The 27,179-nt window shown below is 50.2% G+C and overlaps 1 protein-coding gene across 1 annotated transcript in view; it reads right to left on the reverse strand.

Moving 5' to 3' along the window:
- SFRP1 (secreted frizzled related protein 1) overlaps window positions 1-25,714 on the reverse strand; it is a 40,888-nt gene extending 15,174 nt beyond the window's left edge. Inside the window, exons 1-2 of the mRNA XM_074981908.1 lie at window positions 24,967-25,714; window positions 14,405-14,482 (exon numbers count right to left, since the gene is read on the reverse strand). Of these exons, the coding sequence (XP_074838009.1) occupies window positions 14,405-14,482; window positions 24,967-25,510 (622 nt within the window). The 5' untranslated portion in view covers window positions 25,511-25,714. The remainder of the gene's footprint in view (window positions 1-14,404; window positions 14,483-24,966) is intronic.
- Between the last annotated feature and the right edge of the window lie 1,465 nt (window positions 25,715-27,179).

Below are 27,179 nucleotides of genomic sequence, written 5' to 3' on the forward strand. Positions count from 1 at the left end.
CAAGGCATTGGCTCCAACGAACCAGATCTGGTGCAGACTAAGGCACCTTTGGGATCACAGCCTTGTTGTAGAGATGCTCCCCTGTCCACTGCCAGGGAGCGGGTTTTAGAGCCCTCTGACTTCATGCTGAACACCTCTCCTGCCCACCTACCTCTGCCTGCAGTGGAAGCTCTCCCTCGTCTGCTTGGGTCAGTAGAGTTCGCTTGTACACCTAGTGTCGACTCCCAGTGGAATGCGCCTCTGACAAAGGATCTCTGTGCAAGGGGCGAGAGTGAAGGGCCTGGGCCAACTCAGCTCTGAAGGCAGGATGAGAGGGGAGGCAGCTGGAGGTATGATCCCCTGCTTACACAGATACTTGCACTAGGTCTACTGCTTAAGAAACAGCAGTGTCGCTGCAGTGCCAGAGCAAGTAGCTTGGGCTGGTGGCCTCAAGACAGCCCTCAGTGGACTTCCTGGGTCCATAGCCCCCCTGCTGCCTGTGTGAGTTGGGGAGAGGTGGAAGCTGCTGGTTTTGTCACAGATCACATGAGTTAGCCTTGCTGCACCAGACAAAGTTTAAAATTTTTATGCCCAATGAAACCAGCCCTCTGGTAAGGGCTGTGTCACATTGCATCAGCCAGAGCATTCGACTCCCTCTTCTGCATATAACACACAGAAGAGTGAAGGGAAACTCTTTGTGCACCCCCACACATGGACTGGGCAGAAGGCCTTTGGGTTGTTGTAGTAATGAGTAACCAGGATATAAAGGACCTGTTCTCCTGGGAAGCCCTGGGTACTAGCAGCTGGGTGAGTCAGGTAACTGCTCAAGGTCTAATGCCAGCAGCATTGCAAGTGCCCAAGTGAAAAGAGAGATTTGCTGACCATCGGCATGGTGGCTAAAGCCAAGTCTGAACTAGCTATGTCATAAAAGACATGGTGTCAGCTCCCAGACACAACCCACCAATCTGCAGAAGAGCCAAGTGTACCATAGCATACTCTGAACCTGAAGCTGTAATATTAGCTCTGCGTGTGTCTGCTGTGACAGAATCATAAAATCACAAAATCATAGAAGATTAAGGTTGGAAGAGCCATCATCACACCATCTAGTTCAGCGATCTGCTCGAAGCAGGATCAAACCTAACTAAATCATCGCAGCCAGGGCTTTGTCAGGCTGGGCCTTCAAAATCTCCACTATGGAAATTCTCATACCTCTTTAGGTAACCATTCCAGTGCTTCACCACTCTCCTAATGAAACAGTGTTTCCTAATATCCAACCTCGACTTCCCTCACTGCAACCTGAGAACACTGTTCCTTGTCCTGTCATCTGTCACCAATGAGAACAGCCTGGCTCCTTCCTCTCTGGAACTCCCCTTCAAGTAGTGTAAGGCTGATATCAAATGCCCCTGATTCTTCTCTTCTGCATAGTCAATAAGCCCAGTTCCCTGAGCCTCTCCTCCTAAGTCATGTTGCCCAGCCCTCCAATTGTTTGCACTGCCCTCGGCTAGACCTTCTCCAATTTGTCCACAACCCTTCTGTAGTGGGGTGCCCAAAACTGGACACAATATTTCAGATGTGGCCTTACTGGTTCCGAACAGAAGGGAATAATCTCTTACCTACATCTGCTGGCAATGCTCCTACTAATGCAGCCCAATATGCACACTGCTGACTCATACCCAGCTTCTCATCCATTGTAATTCCCAGACTCTTCTCTGCAGAACTGCTGCTTAGCCAGTCAGTCCCCAGCCTGTGGCACTGAATGGGATTCTTCCATCCTACGTGCAGGACTCTGCACTTGTCCTTGTTGAATCTCATCTTTCTTTTGGCTCAATCCTGCACTTCAGACAGAAGAATCCCAAGCCCTGCTCCATGCTTGGGACCAGCTGGCTAAGCAGCAGTTCTGCAGAAAAGGACTAGGTCACCCAGGAACCCATCCCTGCCCTCCAGCATATCTACCTCTCCCTCCAGCTTAGTGTCCCTGCTGTTGTCCTGAATATGGAGTCAGGCACTGCGGGAAAACCCTCCTCTATCTGCTGCAGTTTCTGGCATGTGCTGACAGGGCCCCACTCCAGCATCACTGGGGGTCAGGGAAAAAGAATGGAAAAACTCGGCTTTTCCTTCAGCCTAACTGCTCTGTCCTTTAAAAACCACTCAAAGCAAGGAAACCTGCCAGAAGACACATTAGGACTGTAAGAGAAGAAGGCTGCAGGCAAGGAGCTGTCAGTCAAGGGGGAAAATAAATAGAGGGTATTGGTTGTACTCCAGTCACCTCTGCAGTCAGAGCCATGGGTTCAGCAGGATCCCTTCTCACCCCAGAGAATGGGCAAGAACAACAGATAAAGTCACCATGAGAAACAGCCCCAGGAGGTGACAAGATGGGCCCCGCCTGAGCACAGCATGAGAAAAGAAGTCTGGTAACATGCAGGGGAGGAGATTCCCAGGAGGAGTGGTGGGAGGTCCAGAGGAGCATCCCAGCATTCCAGCTTCCATTTGTCAGTGCCCTTGGCATGGCAGAGGCATGCTGAAACCTAAGCAGCACTTAACTTGAAAGCCTCTGATACAACCCTTCCTGGGGCTGGTCTGTAGCAGAGGCAGACAGTAAAGCTCTTGTTCAAGTCGCCTGCCTTCCAGCTCACAGCATCCCCGAGCACTTTACAAACAGGACAGGTGTGGCAGCTCTGCGCTGACCAGGTCTGATGCACAGCTGTTGTTTGGCCTGCCACTGGCAGGCAGCCAAGCCCAGGGCAGGACAGGGCAGCAGGCTAGCAGGACCCACGAGACTAGCAAGGGAAGTGAAAGAGACCCTCTCTCCTGCACCCACAGCAGGTGCTGACAGGAGGCTGCTGGCACAGCGGGAGCTGAAATGTAGCTCACACACTAGCACCCAAAGCCCAGTGTTCTACCAACTGGGAGTGAGAAGCACTGATGGGGGGAAGCTGACTTCATGGTCAGATTTTCTCTCCCAGCTGAGGCAATGGCTTTCCATGCTGGGCAACCCCCACTGAGCAGGCACCTCTGCAGGGGGACCTCCTATCAGCTGGTGGCTCTAAGGAGTCTGACACTCTCAGGGCACTAAATGATTGAGTTCCAGGCTGATCTTGCCATCCCCAGGCATGAGGAGAGCTGCAGGGTGCTGGTGGGTAGGAAGAGCTGCGACAGCTGGTGCTCCTGGCCCGGCAGTAGCAATAAGAAGGGCTGGGAGGCCCTTGGCTAGTGCCATCAGCCATAGAACACACTGTTTGGGTTGCACAGGAGACATGCACCTCATTTTATGAGTCCTTCTTTTCTCCAGCTTTGAACCTGGGACTTGTTCTGCCAGGACAGCCGCTCAGCTCACAATGCATTTAAATCGCTGCTCTGTCTCTGCTGCCTCTGCTGCTGCCTGTCCCAAACTGCTCTCGGATCCTGCAAGCTGTGCAATGCCCCTCTCCCCAGAGCCCACTGCTCCCTACCCATCCCTTCCAAAGCCAGGCCTCAGACTGAGCGCAGCACTTGAGCCATGAAGATCTAACTGAGGCTGCACCCATGTGAGCCTGCTGTGTGCAAGAGTGTCTGGGGGGGCAGAAACCTGCCATACTTAAGGCTCTAGCACTGGAACGTACCCAGCTACGCCTGGGCTGCTCCTTCCACTGCTCAGGAAGAGGGGATGAATTGCAAAGACACATCTGTTGTTACAGGGACCCCTCGTCAGAAGAAGAGACTGGGAGTCTGGTAATGAGCATCGCAGGAATATTCTCCTAGCACACAGCCTTTTCCTGGCATCTCCTTTGTCGTCGTTCCTGGAAGCCCTGTAGGATTCTCAGCTTTTAGCTGGTTCATTCTGCCTAGCAACTCAAGTGTGTGTTACTTTAGCAGGAAGAGTGGTGGTGACAGTGGGCGGCAGAAAGGCACGCAGCCAATTTCCGCTCTCATTCTCCCATGTAGCTGCTGCCACTCAACTGGATGGGTGGCAGGGGACAGGGGCAAACTGAGAACAGAGTTTGGACCATATGAAAAGACAGGCCCATGCCTGAACATCATGCCAAACTGAGCTCCTCTGCAAAACCCTGTCCTCCCCAGAAAGAATTCCAGCTCATCAAGCCGCCAGACTGGTCAGACTAGCTGGCATCACTCCTGAGTCAAACCAACTACTTTAATTTCCACTGTGCAATATTCACAAGCCACTGACTGACTCACAGGTCAATGCACGCTCAAGCCCTGCCTTCCCAGCTGGCAGCCCCAAATCTCCAGCCTGCTCAACAGCTGGGAACAGGCCCTCTGCTTGCAGTGCAGCATTCACCCAGCCATCTCTTTGCAGGTGCTGAGGTATGAATGTTCAGGTGATGGTCTTTGCTCTAAGTCACACAATGACAGGGTCCCACTCCCCTTTCAGCAATGGAAGAGTGAGAGCAACACTATTCCAGCTGCAAGAGTTCACATGACACCTGTTCCCTGAAGGCCCAGACTAACACTAGCAGCTGCTCCCAAGCATAGAACACCCCAGTGCTGTGCCAGCTTCCTACTGAACAGCCACCTTGTGGAGCTTCAAACTGTCCCGCTGTCCTAAACACGAATGCCACAGCCAGGACACATGCCCTTAGCTGGTGGTCAGTGGAAAGCACCTAGCAAGGGCCTGCTGCTGAGGCCAGGCTGTGCTGTGTCACAGATCTAATGAGCCACTTTAAACAATCTCAGCCTTTAACTTGTTTTTTAAAGCTGGATACAGCTGTACAACAGAGTATCCTTGTCAGAGAACTCGTGAGCAGCCTAGGACAGGACAGGGCACTGTGCAGTTCGCTTGGACTAGGTTTGTCACAATGGGCCTTGATCCTTGATATGAGCTTTTGGATGCTACCAAAACAACCTCAATAATAATCATAGGTTTTGAGGAAACAAAGGCTCATGAGTATTTCAAGGGCTGGAAGAAACCATTCAAAGACCCATCTCTTCCCAACAGCTTGGATGTTATAAAGGGTCATGGCCCATGCCAAACGACTGTAGGAAAAGCAGTTCCTCCAGCCTCAATTTAGCTATGCGTGGTCTGTCTTTGATGGTAGGATTCTCAACAGGGCTGGGCTTTACAGCCAGGTAAGTTATGCAAATTTCTCCTTTATCTGCTCCTTCCTATGAATCCTGTCTTTCAGAACTCCTTCCAGGCTCACCTCCTAGATACAAACTCTCCTCTTCAGGCAGTTATAAAGTCTTTTGCAGGTTGTTTCACCATCATAAGAAGGTGGGGAGCGGAGAGCTGTTTTGGCAGAACGATTGCCATCATAGCTGGAAATGTGCAGGCACCATTTTCACATTGTCCGACTGATAGGAAAACCTCACACACCATCGGCCATCTGGATACACAGGGAAATGCTTCCCATTTATAACAAGGAAGAGAAAAGCTCTCTGGGCAGCCTGCAGGAAATCACAGGGGACTGTGAGCCCAACAGACATCGCAAGCCTGCTGCACCACAACTCAGAGGAGAAGCTTTCAAATAACCACCAGTTCTACAGAAAGTGCTGCTTCCCTGTGAGTCAGTGGCAGTGCTAGGCAGCTGCAGGAGGCACTGTCTTCTGCGTGACATGCAGCACGAAGCTCCTCATCACTTGTGCTCATAAAAGATCCCCAACCACTTTTCCCGGATCTCAGGGTGTGAACCCAAATGTTCTGACTCTCTAACATTCCACCTGGGCTTCCACACAGATACAGCAGCCGTCGCGCCATGTCCTAAACCACTGCACAGTGTTGCTGCATGCTGTTAAACAGCTGCTGCTTCCCACCACAGACATGACTGCACTTCGGCAGTGAGCAAGATCATGCTTGAGACTAATCTGTACATTTCCATTGGGCGGCAGGCAAAGCTTTAGCAGTGTAAGCTAGCATTACAAGAATGAATGGCGAAAGGCTGCAGAGAGGGGAGAGGTGTCGTGGATGCCGTGACAGCTGCCCTTTATAGCAAGGTTTAGTTTAAACATTTATTGTATGTGTCTGGCTTTGACAGAGAATCTGTAACCTGCCAGTTACCGGTGTTTACCTTGGTGGAAACTCAGGAGAAACCTCAGTCTGAACAGCGTGGGGTTTATTTGAGTTCCAGATAAACAGTTCTCCTTGATAAATTGCCCATGTGACAGTGTCCCTCAAAGACTAAACAAAGATCTCAAGTGCAATCCAGAGAGCTCTGAGCAACTGTCCAAAAGCTAATGCACCCTTAATAGGTTGCTCTTCGCAAGTTGGAGCAGATGCACAGGGAAGGATCTGAAATGTGCTGACGCTCCTCCTGCCATTTTCTTCTCTGTTAAAGCCACAGGTAAGATTTACTGCTTCTAAATAGTGCTGCTTTACAAGAGCCCTTGAAGGTGTTAGCTAAAGACCAGGAATATTTGTGAGAAGAGCGGAAATGGACTTACACAGTCCAGTGATGGAGAGGGATGGAATCACAAACATCAGAGATCTTCATTGAAAAAAATGACGTGCTCCAAAGTCTTTTTGGAGGTGACCAGGAGAGATGACTCTGAACAGCTTAGCAGATGCCTTACCTACTGTCGGACTAAAAAGAAAGGCCTGGATAGATGAAGACATAGCAGACAGATGTGATGGTACTACTGGGGCTCTAGGCACTTCTGAATGTTCCCAGCTTTCCCTCTAGCCTTCGTCCTCTGGTGGGGCAACGGATGATAGGTTCACATATGGTTTGAAACCATGCTGATAAAGCAAAAGCAGCACATTGCTACATCTTCTCCTGGTGCTATGGGAAGCTGAAGCCACTGCCTTGGTCTCACCTTCACTTGCCTGGCAAGTCTTTAGTGAGTCCAACAAGACTTTTGACAAAGAATAAAGCAGCAATCCAGGTCCCTGCACAAAGCCCAGCTGGGTTCTGCTAGCCCACAACCCGCCGCTGCAAGCTCCCATTTTTGGTAAATGACATAGACAAAGGGCATGTGTTGGCCACAACAGGTCAAACCGTGGAAGCGTATGACCTGATGGATAAAGATGACTGGTGGATTAGTGTCACCTGCTGCTGTCTCTCTTTCATGCAAGGGTGACCAGAGTGGAGTGGAGCTCTGATGCGTAGACTTCCCTGTAACATGGACACAGGAGCAAGACATGAAGGGTCGCATCCCCTCCCACTAGGGTGTGAAGTCGTGACAGACGGTCACAGAATTCTATCCTCCCCTCCCCACCCCCAGTATAAATGGAACATTTTGCCCAGTGGCACATTTGCAGGTAACCTGTATTAAGTAAGTACCTAGTGCAACAGATTATAGTGTCTCTTTTTTATTCCTGTCTGATTGGGCACACCTGGAAATAGTATTATTTACCCTCTTCAGGATTTCTGCCTAAAGGAGAGAAGAAAACACAGAAGCAGGAACACTAGCCACAGTTGCATGAAATGTGAGTCTGTCCCCAAGACAACAGCAGTGAAAACAGATTACTAGGGCACAAAAGGATATCAAAGATCTGGCTACCTTCCCATTGTCCCTGAGATCACCAGTGGCCAGCCAGAACCAGGAAACTCATCCACAACAGACACCAGTCATGTTCTGATCAGCTGATCTGAGACTTTTCCAGACTTGGGGAAGGACATTCTGTTTTCAAACCAAAACATTTTCTGGGACAGCAGGGGAAGGAAGCCCTGGGAAAAGAGAGGAGTGGGGTGAATGTCAGATCTTGCAACAACCTCAGGGCCTGTTTATAAAATACAGATAAAACATCAGTGTCTTGCTGATTGGGAAAACACAGACAGACTGTGCAGTGATTTGGAATGGCTGAAAGAACTGCCCAACCCAACTCTGGGAGAGAAAAATACATCAGTGATAACGTGGAGAAATACACTAGTACCTGGTGCCGGATGGATGTATTCCTGCTGTTATGACAGAACAGAGATAGTGTGATATCATTGCTAAAACAACTTTCTTTCAGACTACATTTGCAACCAGCATGTGCTGACTCTGCCTCTTTCCTAGGACTAACAAAGAAGTTGCAAGTATAAAGTGATATATTTTGTGTTGCAATTGTGTTTGTTTTATTCATTTAAATATTTAGCTCATAGTATTTGGTTTGGTTTTGCATTTTCTTGAAAAAATAATAGAAAACATTTCTTTAAAAAACATCCTGATTTGGCATATATATTTCCTTGCTGGTCCACTCTCTGAAAATTTCAGACCAAATAAAACAAGATCCACAGTCTATATTACCCTCCAGCCATACTAACTGTGGTGGGCTTACAGATCTGGCTATTGAGCTCCAGATTGTCTGGGGCTCTGAGCGCACCAGGAATTCAAGATCTGTCCAATCACAGAAATCTTCAGGGTTTTACAGTAGTCTGAAGATGCTGTAACCAAAGGTGGAAAAAGTACCCAAAAAGTTATTTGAGTAAAAGTGCAACTGCTTTCACTTCTGAATACTTAAGTACAATCTATATTTGACATTTGGGTGTGTGCACGTCTGTACTTTTACTCAAGTAGTTTTTCAGCGAGGCACCAGTAACTTGTAGTTAAGTACATCTCTACACCATCCGCTGCATTTTTACTCAAATAACTTTTTGGGTACTTTTTCCACCTCTGGCTCTAGCTCTGGTTTTGATCATAAGAATTTTTTAAATCACATTTCAGTTGATGAGTATCTTCAGGCATTTCAAATGGACTCTAGGTAAATTTTAGCACTGCTGGCACATACCACTAACCCCAAGTTTCTAACTCTACATTGTTTGAGGAGCACTCCCTGCTGCACTCCCAGGGGATGTATAAATTTTATGCCCCAGAATTATATCTGAGTAGACCCAATAGGAATATTCCTGACAGCTGCTGGTTGGGGCATGAATCCTCTGGCAACATCTAAGGGTCTCTCTTCACTGCTGTTAGACCCCCTGCACTGGCCTGTGCCAACTGACTTGGGCACATGAGCTCCAGCTAAACAGCTGTTGATTTGTGGTGTAGAGAGTTGGGCTTGGGCACCAGCCTGAGCTCTGGGATTCTACCACCTTGCGCGGTTTTAGAGCCTATTCTAAGTTTAATTCAACAGATTCATAGCCCTACAAACACTCCAAGACCTGAGAGGAGATTGCCCCATGACCACACAGGCAGCCTGGCACAGGGAACTGTCTCCAAAGGAGAATTTCAGTCCTACAGACTTGGATGATTGAGAAACTCTGTCACAACAAACTGCTTTATGGGTGAGAATGTCTTGAGCTGTTCTCCAGGGACTGAACTCTTCTGGTTTGGCCACCCCGGTATGTTGTGTAAGAATGGGAAGAATATTCCGAACAAGACATTAATGACAAGCCTGTGGTTAAATGCTTATTCCCCTTCCCAGTGTTTGCCCACTAAGGCGATGCCATAATGGCTAATTCCTCTCATTTCTCTCTCTCTAGATGTAATGGGTACCGCAGAGCCTTCCAGAAACAATGAGAAACAGTTGTTCTGAGTCTGCAGCCTGACTTTGGGAGAGCAGCTCTTTCTCCCAGAGGACTGATCTTTGCTTTGCGTGCAGGGGGCTTCTAGATACAACAATTTCCCTTTAAGTGCAAGTGCTCTGGTGCCTAGGGACAGCATTAATCGCTGTTCCCTGCAGTCAAACATGAAGCACAGCGTGGCCTTCTGGGTTTATCAGCAGTTGCTTGGAAGTTTCTATGCTGACTCACTGCCCATGGGATTCAGCAGGTGTGGACAACACCTCTCTTCTGGCAAAGACGTAGCCTGATTTAACAGAAAATCTTGGCATTTGCTCTGGTCACAAGTGGCATCACCCCCTTTCCAAAAAACTAAGAAAGAGCAAAGATTGGGTGAGCAACATACTGCAGACTCCACTTGCTGCCAGTCATTCCATGGCTCAGATGCAAAGTCCAGAAGTGCACCTGAGCAGACATGATCAGTATATAGTCAAGCATTCATTACCCGCAGGAAGGGTAATGCGGCCTGCGTGTGGAATGGGTTTGGGATTGCACATGTTCAAGCGCTAATCCCGGAGGAATGCACACCTTATTCAAAAGGCCTTTACGAACCTTCCAGGACAGTTACATTTGCCAGCAAGGATGTCAGGGAGAGTTAATGCAAGCTGGAGCTGAAAATAACTTATATTTTTCCTTACAATATTTTTCATTAAGTTCTGTTTTCCTATGATTACCTGTCTCCCATATTAAGCCTGAGTAGATTTAGGATGCAGCTCCCAAACAGCTCTGCATTCTTTTCCTAGCTGCTTACTACGAGGGCTTATTTTTGCTTTCCATAGCTGCAAAAGTTGCACATAGGTTTTGCATGCAAACACACGGTTGACAAAAGGAAGCCAGCAGAACAGGCCCTGTTTGGGGATTTTCAGTAGTTCGTGGCTGCAAGTTTATGCCTTGTCCACAAAAGCACGAATTGAAGCTGGTACGTGACACTTTGAAGTAGATAATGGAGTGAACTGAATTCATTGCGCAGCCATGCCAGAGCAGCCACTGAGGACAGACCTCTTCATCTGCCACTCTGCCCCTCAGCCCAAGCTCCCAGCAGGCTCTGACAGCCTGGTGTAGTAATCCTTAGTCCTGCTCTGAAAGGGGCTGTGGGGAGCAGCACAGCCTCGCTCGGTTATTTGCCTCTGCCTGGCTATCCCAGGAACAGTCTGGCAGGCCAAAGGCACTCAGAAGAAGCATCCAAACTTTTGGGTGCTGATCTGGATGACTTTGAAGTTCTAAGCCACGCTGTCGTCTGGCAGCCCCACGCCCCATGGGAGCCCCCAGGCAGATGTGCTGGGCAGTGCGCAGTCCTGGGACAAGCTTTCCCCGACCCTGCTCGCATGTCTGCTTTGCACAAGCCACAGAGCCACCCCCTCCATTGGACAGACTGGGACAGTCCTCTCAGGCCCCCTTGCACAGCCACCCCAACCGACCTAGGGCAGATGCGTGAAGGTAACTTGGGGTTGAGGGTTAGACACAGCAGAGGCCGCAGGGGTCACCTCTTGCTCCCACCACAGGGGCGGCAGCAGTGGCAGCCTGCTCTGCCCTGCTGCACCATGGAATGCCCCCTCTCCTCCTGCCCCCCTGGCCCAGCCCACTGTGCCTTGGTTCTCTGCAGCAGTGGGAAAGAGAGTGCCTCTTTGGGACCCACCGCCTGCAGAGAAGTGAGGTGCAGCAGGCCAGGAGGGAGGCACCTGTTTGGTTAGTGCAAGAGAGGAGGGTAGATGACCACTGGTGCCTCCGCCACACTCAGCTCGTAGCCACAAGTAATCCCCAGGCCCCATTACCTGGGGGAAGCAGCAGGACGAGGGAGGGGTGGGGCCTGCAGCATGCGAGGGGAGTTGCCACAGACTTACCTCGTGAGCTTTGGCCTGCATATTGTGGGAGCGGCTAGCAAGGTACACAGACTCTCAGGAAGGGGTGGCAAAGTAGAGGGCAGTCCCCCTAGTGGGGCATGACATTTCATAAGGGGGTTCGGCACAATTGGCTGCTGGGTCTCAGGCTCGTCCGTCCCATTATAAATGTTGAAATCTGTTACTGTTCTATGTCTGTGCATTCACATTTACACACTGATTAATATCGTTTGTACATTCCACAGACTTATTTTCAAACATGCACTGAAAGGGGCTTTTTTTTCTTATGAACATAACTGAAATTATGTTCCCCTCCTGGCTGGGCAATGCTGATTGACAGCTTCCTCTTTTCAACAAAGGAGGAGGAATTATCCCAAAGACAGTGGCTCGGGAGGCACTTAACAAAATCTTGGGAGCAGCCCTTCATGAAAAATTATGGCCTGCCCCTGTTCTAGATGCTGCTTCAACAGCACCAGCATGTCCCATGTTAGCCAGGGATCTTGGTGCAGTCGCCTCAACTCAGCAGCCACTTGACATCCACCCCTGAGCAGCTCTAGTGTGGCCAGCAGGGGCATAGCCCAGCCCAGAGACCTCTGAAGCAGCTGCTCTGCTGACAGCCCAGCTCTATCCCCTCCCCTCTGCCTTCCCCTGTACTGGTCACCTCCACACTGGCCCTTCCATGCAGAGCAACATGGCCCCCACCCCTGCAAACTCCTCCCCTGTCTCGGACATGGCCACGGAATCTGTGTGAAGTTTACTCTGCACAAGTCACTGGTGTCCAGGAGGCCTCTGAGGGAGCTTCCTTCCCACATGGGTCCACGCTGCTCCTTCTCCAACAGCGAGCGATGCCAGATCTCCAACAGAGCGTGGGCACTGGGCCCCTCCCAGGCAGAGCAGCTCAGCCCCAGCAGAGAGCACGGTGAAGCTTTCCTCCCTTCTTCTCCAGCCACAGCCATGGGTGCAAGGCTCCTGGGATATCACTTGCAGTTACTAAGCTTACTTACACACCTGGCAGAGAGCCAGCTCAGCTCAGCTGCAGCCCTCCCCACCACAGACCACAGGCTGACTGGCCAGAACACAAATCCCTACACAGATGGCTTTAGAGCCAGCGATGCTATCGAAACATGAATGCGCCAAAGCACTGGGGAAGCTGTTATCTTTACAGCAGCCCCCAAACCTCACCAACCCTTCCAGCCGACACCAGGGATGCCTCTAACAGTGCAGAGTGTGACAAAGTGGGGTGTGAGAGGATTTTGTTCCCTTGGTTAGGTTGCATGTGTTTCCCACTGTCCCATAGCAACCCAAGGTGGGGTTTGCCTAGGCACAGCATCAGTCATACTGGTGTGAGGAGTTTCAGTGTGATGACTTCTCACATGTAGGCAATGGCACTCTGTGCTCTTTGTAACCTAGGCAACCAGGTGACACCTTCCTTCCGCAGGGAACAGGCCAAAGGAGGGAGAAGGGGCCTGGCTGGTTTGAAATGGAACTGGGCTGTTGAGTGGGGCAGTCACATCTGGCTGGAGAGGGAGGAAGGAGGGCCAGGGCCCTGGCTCTGGGACCCCTCTGGGCCCCTCTCCCCAGCATGGATTGTACTGACATCTTCTGGTTTCCGTGCTGACAAGTTTGTTCTACGCAGTGCCCCTGTCGCCTAATAAACCTTCTGTTCTCCCTGCTGAGTGAGAGTCAGATCTGACTGCAGGTGTGTGGTGCAGGGTCTGGTGCCCCCCATGCCCTGTGACACAGAGTTAATGGGGTGAGGTGTTATTCAGGCCGGGCTCTCCCATTTCTGCACAGGGAACTGCAAAATGCCCGAAGTGGGATCTAGTGGGGGTCCCTAGAGAAAGAGCTGGGTGCAGAGAGGGGCCTCTCAGGCCATGGGAAAGCTGCTGTGTGATGCCATGCAACTCCAGAGCTGCAAACGCCTGGCTCCAGAGAGAGGAGGGGAAAAGTTGTCTTGGCGAGCTGAGTGGATGACACAGAACTGCATGTGGTTTCTGGCTGTCAGAGACCTTATCAAGTCCTCTGAAATCACAAGAGCCTGGTGAGAGAGCCTCCGAGCCCCCTCCTGTCCTTGCCTGTGCCCCAGGGGATCTGGCCCCTGGGACTGCATAGAGCGGAGAGATAATCACGCTGGGTTTGGGTGAAGAAAGACGGGGTCCTCTGTGTAGAGTGGAGAATGGCAAAGCACAAGCAGGGAACCTGAGCTCCCCCACCGGCACAGGAGTGAGGGAGTGCCCCTCTCCACGATCCCCAAAACTCAGCTGCACATGAGCCCAGTTTAGCTCAGCCAGGCTGGCTGCTGGTATCCACGGTCAGGGAATGCACCCAATCCACCTCCCACGGTCGCCATCTCCCCAGCTTCCATGCGGGGCTAAGTCTGATTCACTCAGAAACTCCAGGGCCCTGCTGCATCCCAGCTGTAAGCATCTGAGCTTCCTATCCCCCTGGCTGTCCGCCCTCTCGTTAGCCTCCTGATCTCTCTGTTCTGCTCTCCCAGCCTCCCATGGCCCAACACTGACATCTAGGGGCACATTCACAGAGAAACCTGCCACCAAAGTGCCTCAGGGAACGCTGGTGAGGGGGACATTGCAGCTGCCTGGGCCTAGGAGGAACACCCTACCAGGGGCCAATCCCTCACTGCCCGGCTACTTGAGTGGCCATGCCAGCTTGCCAGTTGGGGGAGCTGTTCTGCTGTGCTAGACCAGAAGCCCTTGACACTGGGGCAGATGACATGGGGCACAGGACTGAGTCAAGCTCCATGCAGCTCCAGCACCACAGAAACTTTGTGGGCGGTATGCTTCTCGCGTGAGAACTTCAGTGAGCTGAACAGCAATGGCCATTCCCAGGGAACTTCCAGCAGGGCTCCTGCTGGCTCTGCAAGATGGATCCACATTTGGTTTGGAAACATGCACCAGAAAGAAAAGGCAAAGCCTGATGGCTCTTCACTGCTATGCAGTGCGCCTAGCACACTAGCAAGGCGCTGCTTCTCCTTCACTGAAATTACTGCGCCATGGCACATCCTAAGCAAGACAGGAAACTGCCATTAACAGGCACAGCAGCAGAGGGATGGGGGTTCTGGACACAGGACATGGGGCGATATTAGGTTTCTCATCCCTCATGTACATTAGAAATTCTAGAAAAGGACAAGGAGAGGCTGGAATGTTTCCTTACCAAATTCACTGGCACACAGGTGTTCAATGATGGCCTCTGACTTCATCTCGTTGTCACAGGGGGGACACACAGCCGTTCCTAGCCAGAGAGGAGAGACAGGATCAGTACAGAGCACACACAAACGGAGAGCTCTGGTGCCCAATTGGTCACATTCCCTGGCCATTCCCACCAGGCCTACTCACTCACAAGGCATTCGCTGTCCATCCCATGACATGCTACACCAATGGCCCAGCCTCATGGAGGAGTCTGAAGCCCACGGGAAAACCTAAAGGAGCCGTTTTCAGGAGGATGAGGAGCCTGACTTTGCATACTGACAAAGGGAAATGTGTTAACGTTCATTAAGGGCTGGTCTGCCTTTAAAATACTACAGTGCAGATGCTAGAGGAGGGGTTCTGCACACCTGGAAAAATACTGCTGGCTCCCCACTGCACTGTCCAGAGTTTCCTCCATGGTGAGTGCTTGGGCAGCTGCTCAGGAGAGATTCAGCTGTTGCCCAGCTGATTAGCAGAGCACAACAGCTGGAAGCACATGTTCCTAATAGTGGTGCACACCCACACATACCTCAGGGCACATAACAAAATTTATTCTGCACGTGGATGGAAAAAAATAGAAAGAACACTGCTGTCTATTTAGGGAATTAGGTCAATTTACTGACCTCATTCATATCGTTCATACCCCTGAGAAGCATAATTAAACCAATGTAATTTTCTAAGGTAGATCAGGCCCAAGTAACTGCTGAAAGAGGCTCCTGGAGCCTCAGGAACTTGCTGTGGAGAAACAGGGCTTGTAGCCACAACTTCCTACAGACAGGAGTTCTCTGTACCAAGTTCCTTCTGCAGTTTCCACCTCCCTGCACAATAGAGCGGAAGGCTGAAGACTGCTAGCAGGCAGTGAGTGCTGCAAGTCACTGCTCAGTGAACGGACCAGAACGGCCCCTCCCACGATCATACCAATAGGACTGACTGCATAAATCAAGGACTAGGGTGGAATCCAGGCTGGTAAGAACATCAGATATGGAACCAGAAATGTATTGTGCTGTTCCATCTCTCTTAATACCACCTTTCTGGTAGCCCAACGTGGGACTTAAAGGATTACACAAACTTGAACCAAGTTTCTTACACTATCAAAGGTTTGTTTTGATTCAAAGGATGGAGGGGAGGAATTAATTCAGCTCAGATGAGGCTTTTACCAGGTACTGGGCACTTTGCAGCAGGCTACTTTCCACAGGTTTTGAGAAGAAATATCTCCAGAAGACTCAGCTCAGCCTCCTCCCTTTCTAACAACCCCTCTTCTGCTAGTCACAATGTACATGTGTTGGTGGGGGAAGGCTGTCACACTATCTCTGTGAGTAAGGCAGGTTTTAGTACCACGCCACCTGCAGTGATGGCCTCCACAGGCCCACAGAACAGTACCCTCTGAGCAAGTGTCAGGAATTCCAGCCAAAGGCAGGCAGGCTTGTTTACTGGAGAAGTGTCGGAGTGAAGCACAGGACCCATTTTTCTGCTTTTTGCATTTGCCCTACCATCCCTCCAAACTTATTACACAACTATGGTCTGGGGTGTAACGATGCTTTTCTGCTCCTGCCCAGCCCAAAGCCCACAGCTCTGCTCTTGAGAAACCAGTCACTGCTCCTGCTCCGAAAGATCTGACAGCCCTTGGGGCACACAGCAATCAACTGACACTCTCCCCAGGGCTGGCCTGACAGCATGAGGGTGCACCAACGAAAGACACGCACAGAACTGAAGCCTGGCTTTGAGCTCCACCCAGCACCTGGAGGCTAGGTGAGGTGGACAGACAGCTGGGAAAGCCAAGGAGAGGCTGCTCTGGGGTTAGATCCAAAGCCGTGTCACTCCACATTGCCTCCAACACGCCCAGTTAATGCGGGACAGGGCCATCGCCACAAGTGACATCCTGTAGCTCAAAAAGGGCAGCCTGCCTCAGCCGTGTAAAACCCCAATGCAGAGAAGGGGTGGGGCTCCCCCGTGATGGCTCCTGTGTGGCCATGGCCTGGGCAGCGCAGGCATGGCATGAACCCTAGCTGGGATTCCTGCTGCCGCTGAGGTGGAATACACTTTAAGAGGGGAGGTGGGTTTGACAGCTGTAAAGGCTGGAGTTCTATCCTCAGAACAAGCCCAGCCTGGGCAGCAGCAAGCCCTCTCCCACCCACATGCCTCACTCTGAGCCCGAACTTACTACTGTATTGCAGCAAGGCACTTCGGACAGGATGGGAGATGCCATCCGGGGTCATTTTGCTAAGATCCACCTTGTGAAGAGATTACACTGTGGCCAAAGCCAGGCACTGAACTTCAAGCCTCCTTCTAGGTCCCTGCACCCAGATCTCAGTCTGAGCCTGAGAGATTTAGGCTGCTGAAGGACACATTTACTGAAAAGGGAGACACTGCATCTGTTCCTGTTCCAGTGTACTAGAGGGCTCTTTTTCACAGGAGACAGAGGCACTCTCAGGGAATACAAGAGTGCACCCTCACTCGATACCCTGCACGGAGAGTACTTAACCAGCGGAACAATTTACGGAGGACCAAAGTGCAGTCTCCCTCACTGACTACGTGTAAACGAAGATGGCTGTTTTTCTAAAAGTGCTGCTGCAGGAGCTGTTTGGAGGCAGCTCAGACGAGATGCTCAAAATGGCCCTTTCTGGCTGTGGAATTTGGGAATCCCGGAGGGAATGGCTTTCCATCTAGCTTCCAAAGGTCAATGAACTGGATCAGATGACAGAGCAAGCCACATGGGCTGGCCAAGACAGAGAGCAAGGTGGTCCACAGCCACATGTCCTGCAAGCAGCTAGAAGGTCACACAGCTGAACTGTTCGCATACAGCACACTAGGGAAACAAGTTAGTTCACCCATGCAAACAACCACATGGCTGAGACAGTGTGTCGATGGCACACTTAACAAGCTACGGTCAACACTGGGAACAGCTGAAAAGCTCTTGTCAGTACCTTCTGGGAGGTGCAACCCATGGGGTGGAACATCTAAGACTCATCTTGCTTCTAGCCTCTGCAGAATAGTTCTAGTTTGGAGTTTACCCAAAGAAAGCAACAGTGGGTTAACTGCTAGCCTAGCTCTCAGGAGACCAAAGTTCTATTCTCAGCTCTCTCAGTGACCACGGTGAGTCATGCCTCACTTGTGTGCTTCAGTTTCCCCATCTGCAAAATGGGATTAATGAGACTGCCTTCCTTTGTGAACTGCTTTGATGCCTTACAGCTGATAAGGGTGAGGAATAAATAATAGCAGCAGTGTTCCGGGACCATTACTAAACTGTCTGCTAGTTGGGCAGTGAAAGTAGATTGCTTTCCAAGGACTCCAGTAGTTACTTCACAGCATGCGTACCAGAGAGGGGAACTGCTGAAGCCCAAGACACTGAAATTGGACCTGGGAAAGCAGCTGGTGCTTTCTGTGGCTTGAAGAACCAGAGCTGTGGGGAGCCATAAGGCTCAGAAAAGTTTGCGTTTATCAGTAAATGTTAAGAAACATTGATTTGACCATACACAAACAGACCACAAACACTGCCATCAATAGTAAATGAAATTCACCACTAGACAAAGAAAGGAAAATGCTGCATGAGACCCTGTCAGTGTTTGATTTAAGGCTATTTACTTGGTATATTTTGATATGTGACATTGACTTCTTGTGTTTTAATGGTTCTCAAACTCTGCTGTCATTAAATAATTGTCTGACAAACACATCCCAAAATTTTCCACAAGGGTGAAAATTTAAATGGAAACAAATCAGAAACCATAATTCTGCACAACTGTGAAACTTGCAATGATACAAATTGAAAAAACCAAAACCTTCAAAATAAACACTGATGTCCTCTATCAATAGGATAGAAAAACACTGATTTCTGCTTATTTGTGAGCTAATTATTAATAATATCTGCTGGGGATTGAGGGGGGGGCACAGACTTTCACACAAGCCACCTGTTTCTTCCTGGGAAAAGGCTGCCATCTAAAGGCAGAGTAGTGCCTAGCACGCCTCATGGAAGTTGTGTCTCTCAGACACATCCCTTTCAATGTCCTGCCACTTTGTACGATGCAGGGTGCAGAGTGGGAACTGTGTGGTGCCTGGGCTGGAAAGCCTGGCAGAGAGCAGCCAAGCTAGGATTAAACACACCAGGGTGAAGCACACATGCCTCATTTTGCAGGGCTTTAGCTGTCAAATGCTGCTCAGCTCCACATTCACCAGCACTAAGCCCCAGCTCCTTGGTGATATTTCCTAATGATAGGTGTGCCTTCTCCTCTCCCGAGCCCTGAGCCCGCCCTTCCCCTCACTCTGCTCAATGGCCATGTCTCCTCATGTTGTGCACATACAGCCCCATGGAGGGGAGAAGGCCGTCACAGCTCATCGAAAGCAACTCTGTGGGAGTTCACCCTGCCTGCATGCCAGGCCCCTGGAGAACAGGCAGAGAGGATGGCCCAAGAGGTGCCAGTCAAGGTCTGGGATGTGCTGTCACAAATGATACCACAACCCACAAAGTAATGCACTTGGGGGCCGTCAATGGACTCCTCTCATCAGAGAGATAAGAGCAGAGACCAGGCAGACGTCTTATTGCCCTGGCCCCTAGCCCCTGGCGACGTCACCGCCACCCTGTGCCACTGGCTCACCCCAGGTTAGTAACGTTTACCTGACTGAAGTGACGGTGTGGGGATTTACAAACGAGTGTCGGAACAGCTCCTGGAGAGCTCCAGCCCGATGTGGGAGAGAAGGGGGATGGATATTATTGTACTGGGAGTGCAAGTGGTGCGGCACTGAACCCCAGCCCCTCCTGGCCCAGCAATTCAGAGCACCGGTGCCTCCAAGCTTGTCCCATCAGTTATGAATACAAAAAAATTGCTTGAGCCCCAGCCCCACTCTCATGACAAACTTAACACACTGTACAGGCAATGCATGCTCAGAACCTGGCCCTTGTCTGGCTCCCGGGAATGGCTGGTACAGACACTGGGGGCCCCCACAATGCCTGCATGACTCTGGAGAAACAAGTTCCCTGTGATGTGGGCCAGGCAGGATCCCTGGTTGTGCCTCTTTTCCCTCAAGGGGAGAGAGCATGACCATCAAGGACAGAGCAGACTCTTCTGATGGCGAGTCCTTGCTGGGCACTCGTGAGAGGTGTCTGGCTTTGAACAGCCCCTAGCCCCCAGGGTGCTCAGAAAGTGTTCAGTAACAGGACCGAGCCTTCCCTGCTCCACTGCCCCTGTGCTGGGCCTCCAGGGGGACCCAGACCAGACTGGGTAGCAATACAACACTCAGCTCCAACGTGGGCCAACACCCAGCAGCACCAAAGCCACTTGCACTCCAAAGTTACGTTGGCCTAACTTACATTAGCATACAGCTCCCGCAGTTATTAACCCCCTCACGTGTCCACACCTGGCTTCTTGAGTCAGCAGTGCAAGTCCTCACCATCCAGCTATGGCACTGTCAGCATGGGGCTTTGTGGGACGGCTCCTGAAAGCCAGTAACAGTTATTGTAAGCAATGCAGCGTCTACACTGACATGATGTTGACCTAACAATGTCAGTTGTGAGTCGCCACCACTTGGGGAGGCGGGTCATCCAATAAGCCCTTACATCAACTGGAGCTAAATATAAATGAAGACTCTTCCACAGCTCGGTCAGTGCAAGGTAGCTTATGTTAACTTAACCCCATAGTGCAGACCTGGCCTAAAATAACACTCTGTGGCTGCAAGGAAATTGATGCTGGTGTGGCTTCCCAGGCTACACAAGAACAATGAGAAGTCCTGTGGTACCTCATAGACTGGTAGATTTTTTTGGAGCACAAGTTTTCATGGCCCACAAAAGCTTATGCGCCAAAAAATCTGTTAGTCTATAAGGTGTCACAGGACTTCTCGTTTTTGCAGATACAGAGTAACATGGCTACCCCTCTGATACCAGGCTACACGTGAGCTCAGACTACTGCAGGCCTGGACGAAACCTGGCTTGGGCATCTTCTAGCCGGTACGAGTCGTGACTAGGCCCAGACGCAGTTTTCTGCATTTGACAGCATTTCTGAACAAAACCTCAGTCTGTTCCCAGCCTGATTTTCCCCTGCTGCCCATTTCCTACTGCTTGGCTTTCAAGCAGCCTTACTCCAGGGACAGGAAGAGGAATGTGTAATGCTATATTAATCTGTGACTCCCCGATGCATACTGTAGGCCTGCAGGCTTTACCACCTCCTACTTAAGGAGAAAGGAATTCAGCAGTCAGCTCTTTGAGAGGCAGAACCAAATTCCAGTGCTAAGGTGTTAATGGGGGAAAATATTGAAAGGGTTCGTTTTTATTAATATGGGAGGAGGGAGGAGGCTGGACTCTGACCTTACTTAAGTCAACAGGAAACAAGTCCCAGCACCTGAAATCTAAGGGGGCTCCAGTTTAGTTTGGATTTTTTTTTCCCCAGGAGCAGAAGAGCTCAGCAGCCCCTGCAGTTTAGCCCTAGGACAGCCCAGATACTTCATTGTAACTTACCCCAGTGCTCTGTTTTCAGCCCCTTGCTGGGAGCTTTCAGAGATAATTCTGCCACTCACTCTGCAGTGGTTATTTCAGGAGGATGAGAGTCTGGAAATGTGCAGAAGCTCAACATGGTGCAGGATCAGGCCCTTGCATTTACTGATTGTCAGTTTAAGGTGCAGGTCTTTGCTAGGGGGTTGGTAGGAGACATGGGCTGGGGAGGGGTCCCAGAGTTGCCATATGTTAGGGAAGATATTAGACTGGGATGAACTTGCAAGTTCACTTGGCCTGTTAGCTGTTTGTTTCTAACAGAAGGGGGAGAATACAGTATTTGGGAAAGCGAGTCTTTTTCTTTGTTTGTCGCTGTGGGCCAGCCTTAACTGCTGTGAATAGCTCCGCTGACCTGAGTGCTGATGCACGGAAGGATACTGACTGAGGATCAGGCCCTTGGATTGGTGTAAAATTTGCTCTACTTGAAGCTCAGTGCCTGGTACAGAAATAATCAGCAGTCACTAGTCATTATCCCTGGTGGGAGACTGGGCAGCTATGTCACAGGGTACATCTGCTTCCAAATGAACTGAAACCTCACCAGGAGGAGCTGGGAAATTGGAAAGGATTTCAAGATGGCTGCATGAATTTTCCCAACATGCACCTTCACATGAACACTGTTGTGCATGAGTGTTCAAAGACTCTTGCTTTCTGGGAATGTTCTTTCACACCAACACCACCACTAAAGTGAACATTCATGGCAAACAAGCAAACAGAAGAATGAATGCCATTTAACAGAGGCAAGGATGTAGCTAAGGCCTTTGGTACTTTCTCTGCACAACTTGCCCAATTCTAGTTACTCATTTGTGCTTTTAAGTGAACTGTGAATGGGCCATGTTCCTCAAATGCTAACAGAACAGGGCCATGTCTACACAATGGCACTGCAGAGCTACAGCTGTAAGTAACCCACTTCTTCAAGAGATGGTAGCTCAACAAAAGAATTCTTCCATCAACCTACCTACTGCTGGGTCAACCTAATCCCAGCACGCAAGGGTCTGAACATTTTTCACACCATGAGCACTGTAGCTGTGTCAATGTAACTTTTAAAGACAGGCTAAGCCTACATCTTTTCTGCAACCCACGTAAAAGGGTTCTCAAATGCTTGAAACCAGAGTTGACATTGTATGTGGTAACGAAATCGCTTTAATGATTACTTTAAATGGCATAACAAGGACTAAAGATTGTGTCAGCGAGCATGCTGAAAATGGTTAGCGCTGAACAGGGGAGGACACCAAGTTTTAAAACCAGAGTTCATCAGAAACAAAATGTGGATGTTTTTGAAGCTATGGCTCCACCAGCTCTTTTGTTGGAAAAGCATTTATCAGCTAAGAGTGTGAAAAATAAATCACCCCCCCCACCCCCACTGGCATCAGTTACACCAACAGAAAAGGCAGTGTGGAAATGTTCTCCTGCTGATGTAGCTACTGCTGCTCCATAGGGGTGATTTAATTATGCTGAACCAGAGAGTTCTCTCCCACAGGCATATGGGAGATCTTCCAATGGCAAAGCTGAACCACTGTAAGGTCTCCCATCTAGATGCAGCCTATCCTACATGGGAAAGCTGAGCAGAATCTGTTTGTTTGGAAAGAGCTCAAAAACAACAACAATTTCAAAAGAAGGAGTTGGGAAGCCCTTAGTCCTGGCTGAACCAAAGTGAAGGGGGTCTGTACTGATGGGGGTTAAGGCACAAAACACCAAGGGAAAGTGCTGCATCTGAATTTCAAGAGGCACAGAGGAAGTCATCCTGCGCTCCCAGAAGACAAGAGCACAGCTCTGCTGAGTTGCTGAAGCCTTGCAGGACAGTGATTTCAGAGCCTATCTTCAAAATAACAGGCTTTTTGAAGTGACAAAGCTGGGACCAAACCCAGCAAAACCCAGAAAATCACAGGCTGTGCTCCCCAAATCCCTGCTCTTTCCTCATAGCCTGTCCCTCACACTCAACCCCGAGGAGGGACTCTTGGTACACCCAAGAGCTCACTTATGCTGGCCAGCTTGCCTCAGCAGCGGGCAGAGTGGTGTGAGGATGTGTTAGCAGAATAAGCTCCTCTTCTCCCCATCCACCCCACAACAATCTTCTGGTCCTGGCTGGACCTGGCAATGTGTGTTAGACCCCCATGCTACTGTTCAGCCAGACTATGCTTGCTCAGCTGCACCATGGTAGCCCTGAGAGATGGAGTCTCCCCCAGGGCTCCTTGTCACATATTGCTACTCAGTCAGGTTTGCAACCCCAACACAGCATTACTCTGCCCTCCGCCACCTGGTGTTTAACTGAGGGCTCGAATGCTTTCATTCACAGCAGCATGGCCAGCCAGTTCCATATTCTCCCAGGAGCCACCCTCCCTCCTGCCAAGGAAAGTTTAGTAGACGGGAAACAATGGTAGAAGCTCCAGCACTGGGATGCAGATGGAGAAATGGTTCCGTCTCGTCCCTGTTGAACTATAGCCCTAGAATTCTTACTCGTTTTCCAAGCTGAACAGCCTCTGTTTTGCACAGGTGCTGGAATCCCAGTAGTGAATGGACAGGGGGAAAGCACCTTCTATACCTCTCACACCCACTCCGTTCAGTGCTAAGAGTTAACCACACTGTGCCTCTCTCTCGTTCTCTCTCTCCAAGTGCTCTGTGCTCTAATTTTTTCAGCCCCTCTGAGGAGGTTACTCTTTGCTTCCAGACTGCATTCATTTCCTGCCCAAGAGAGTGGAAATTAAATGATAAGTGGGGATTCTGGGCAATACAGTTTCTGGTGAGGAAAGTAGCATAACATTATATAACCTGCAATAAGAGGTGAAACTCAAGCTGGTTGGGCAAGGGCTGTCCCTCAGCACAGAGAAGAACATAAAGGGCTTTGTTTGCGAAAGGTAACTGCACTTGAGCAGCTATAGCAAGTGGCAAATTTATCTTCAGATGAACCCTGGACACACAGGGTATAAATCACTGGAATCATTCCCCTGGCTACAGCGAACTGCCTCCAAAGCTGGTCAGGAAAATCAAGAGAGCCTGTCCCTTTCCAGAGAAATCAGGGGCCTCGGAAGAAGAGAACTGCAACCCCTCTCTAAATACTTTGTCTTCACTTTTATCTATTTTCTTTCCTGCCAACCCTTGGAATACTTTTAGGAGCAGGACTGGAGAGCTAACAGGTGTGGTCTTTCTTTTAAAAGTTTTAAGCGACAAGCCAAAGATGAGTGTAACCCAAACCATGCAAGCCCATAAAATACCAGCAACTGAGGTCCTATAGAAACAAACAAGCAGTTTACATCTGCTTTGTACAAACCACCTAGAAGTCTGTTTAACTTACAGTGAAATTCTTGATAAAAAAAATGTTGCCCCACACAAAAGTCCAGCCCCACCCCTCCCCACCCCGGTCCAGCCTTTACCTGAAATGAACAGGAGTAATTTTTCTAACATACATGTGACCTGCTGCACTGGGGCTGCTTTGGGGAATGACTGAAACAAGCCATCCACCCTCAAACTTCAGTGCTGCTAGGAAAGCTACAGGTTCCTGACAGGTTTATTTTCACTGCTTTCTTGGGTTAGGAGGGTGGCTAGGGCTGGCGCTGTGATCCCATGAGATTTAGGGATGGGAGGAAAGGTCTTTTAGAACAGGGGCAGCAGCAGTCCCTTTCACGTCACTCTCAATAGTGGCAGACGTGTCTCATTTATTAAAACTGGGCTCCTGCCTAACAGACTTAGAAGCACACGGAAGGAGCCCAGTCCTGAGAAGAACGTTTGTTTACATGCTTAGCAGCTGATCGTGAGAGTGTCTAAGATACTGAACTTTAGCAGAACACTTGCTCCAGAGAGAGATGCTGCTCAGAGAGAAGAGTTGCTCATAAAGTGGTTGCTGGGGCACATTCTAAAGGGAGAATGTCCCTTTGCATCACCTCTCTTGTGGCAAGAGAAGTGGCCACTCCCACTGTGCAGAATTCAGGTGACTTGCTATTGCTCCTGGAAGGAGTTCTTCTTTGAACTGCAGCTGCATCTCTCAGAGCAGCCTCTGCTCTGATAGGACTGGGGGGAGACGAGGGGCTAGTAGGGACAGGGCCAGCCCTGGAGAGACCTACCTTGGGGCTTGGATGCCTCTGTGGTGTTGGGAGTGGTCATTGCAATGCAGACGTCGTCCTGGGGAAACTGGTCGCACTTGAGCATTTCTGGCCAATAGAAGCCAAAGAACTGCATGACGGGCTCGCAGGAATCACGCACAGCCTCGCAGAGCCAGCGGCAGGGATAGATGGGCCGGTCCAGGCACACCGGGGCAAACAGGGAGCAGAGGAAGACCTGGGTGCCAATGTGGCAGTTCTTGTTGAGCAAGGGCACCCAGCTGCTGGCCTGCTGCTTCACCTCAGCCATGGTCTCATGATCCAGCAGATTGGGCAGGACCATTTTGTCATAGCCCACGCTGTGGCAGAGTCGCAGGTCCGCCGGGATGGCCACGCACTGAGGGGGTTTGGTGTAAAATCGCCCACTTTGGTAAGAGCCTATGTCGGACTGGAAACTCACGTAGTCGTATTCGTTTGCATTTGTGCAAGCAAAGAGTCCGGTGGCCAGGGCCAGCACAGCCCCAGCTCCCCTCCAGCTGGAGCCTCCTGAACTCTGGACTCTGCCCATTCTTGGAGCCGAATGAAATCAAGTTGCAGGAGCTTTCTGCTTCCCGTCCCCTCCTGGAGGTCTGTAAGGAAATCCTCCTGGTGCAAGGTAGAGGTCTGCCCTCCTTCGCTTGCCTGTGTGTGTGACAGAGCAAAGGAAGCAGCCTAGTGGCTCTGCCTAGAGCACCTACTCTGTAGGCAGCAGGACCGAGACTGGCCCGGGCTCTTGTTGGAGAGAGTTTCTGAGCCTCACGCAGCAGCCAATCAGCACTCAGCTGCCCCAGTGCACTCATTTACAAGTGTCAGTCACAGGCTCAGTCAGCCAATCACCTCCCTCACATGAGCTTGTTTGGCTATAAGCTAAATGCAGGTCAACTCCCCTTAAATCAAAACCCAGAGTTGCACAGCAGAATGAATGTCAGAGGCAAAGCTGAGTTAGTCTGTATCTTCAGAAACAGCTAGTCCTTTGGCACCTTATTGACAAACAGATATTTTGGAACATAAGGTTTCGTGGGAAAAGACCCGCTTCATCAGATGCATCTAACGAAGCAGGTCTTCACCCACGAAAGTTTATGCTCCAAAATACCTGTTACTCTTGTAAGGTGCCACAGGACTTCTTATTGTTTTTACAGCAGAGTGAACTGCATCTTCCCTGCAGCACACAGCAAACGTCTCCAGTGCCAGAGAATGGAGAGCGTTCATGCTTTACCTCCAGCGTCGCACACGCTGACTCACAAATCAACAAGTCTTAATTCCTGACAGCTCCAGGCTGGCGAGCAACAAGCCCGGGGAGGTTTCTCAATGCTGGAAAGCCTGCAGAGCACAAGCCCAGGGACTTTGGCTCCTGAGGGAGTCTCCTTTGCTGCCAAATGGAGGAGTTCTGCTGGCAGAGCTTTCTGGAAGGATAAAGTGATGGCAGGTGTGCAACTAGTCTTGTCCAAGAAAGCTCATGAGCTAATAAATCAGTTAGGCTCTAAGGTGCCACAGGACTGCTTATTATTTGTGATAGTTCTGCAGTTAGCATAGTCCGGGGCCCAGAAAACAGTCCACTTGTTCCCGCAGTTCAAACCAGCATGGAGTCCCCTGCTGTTTTCCCCAAATGATCACTCTGGGGTACGAGGTTGCAGAGAGGCAACCTGGCACATGTACACACTTGCTCATGAAAGCTGCCTGTGTCAATCTGCATGCCTGTCCCTCAAATGCACAATGGAATCCAATTTGTTACCTCAGACTGTGGATGTTTACCTGGCCAGGGTCAGTAAATGGCCTCCTCACACCTTGTGGCACAGGTCAACCTCATTCCCCTGTTCCTGGTGGATGAAAACTCTCCCCTCAGAAAAGAAATCCTTCTGGGGAAGCTGACTGCTAGGACGTTTCAAAAAGCTTCAGTCCTGGAGGGGAAAGGGGAAATGCCTTCGTGGGAGGCTCTCCACATTCCAGCTGGGTTCACATGCCCTGGGCATGGCTTTGAGGAATAAAGAATTCCAAAACGTTTTCTGTTTCACAGCAATTTCCTTTGTCGTGTGTCTCCCCCCCGCCCTCCAGCCAATGGCTGCATGTGCTGTGTTTCCTGGTTTTTGTGCAGTATGGGTTAACTCAGAAACAGTTTTATATTTGCCAGCCAGCTCCAGAAAATCACAAGAGACAGTTGGGGTGTTAATTTGTATGTGACTTTATATTAACTCTGCAAA

The sequence above is a fragment of the Carettochelys insculpta genome, chromosome 31 (genome assembly GCF_033958435.1).
Source record: "Carettochelys insculpta isolate YL-2023 chromosome 31, ASM3395843v1, whole genome shotgun sequence".
In the NCBI taxonomy this organism is placed as follows: Eukaryota; Metazoa; Chordata; order Testudines; family Carettochelyidae; genus Carettochelys; species Carettochelys insculpta.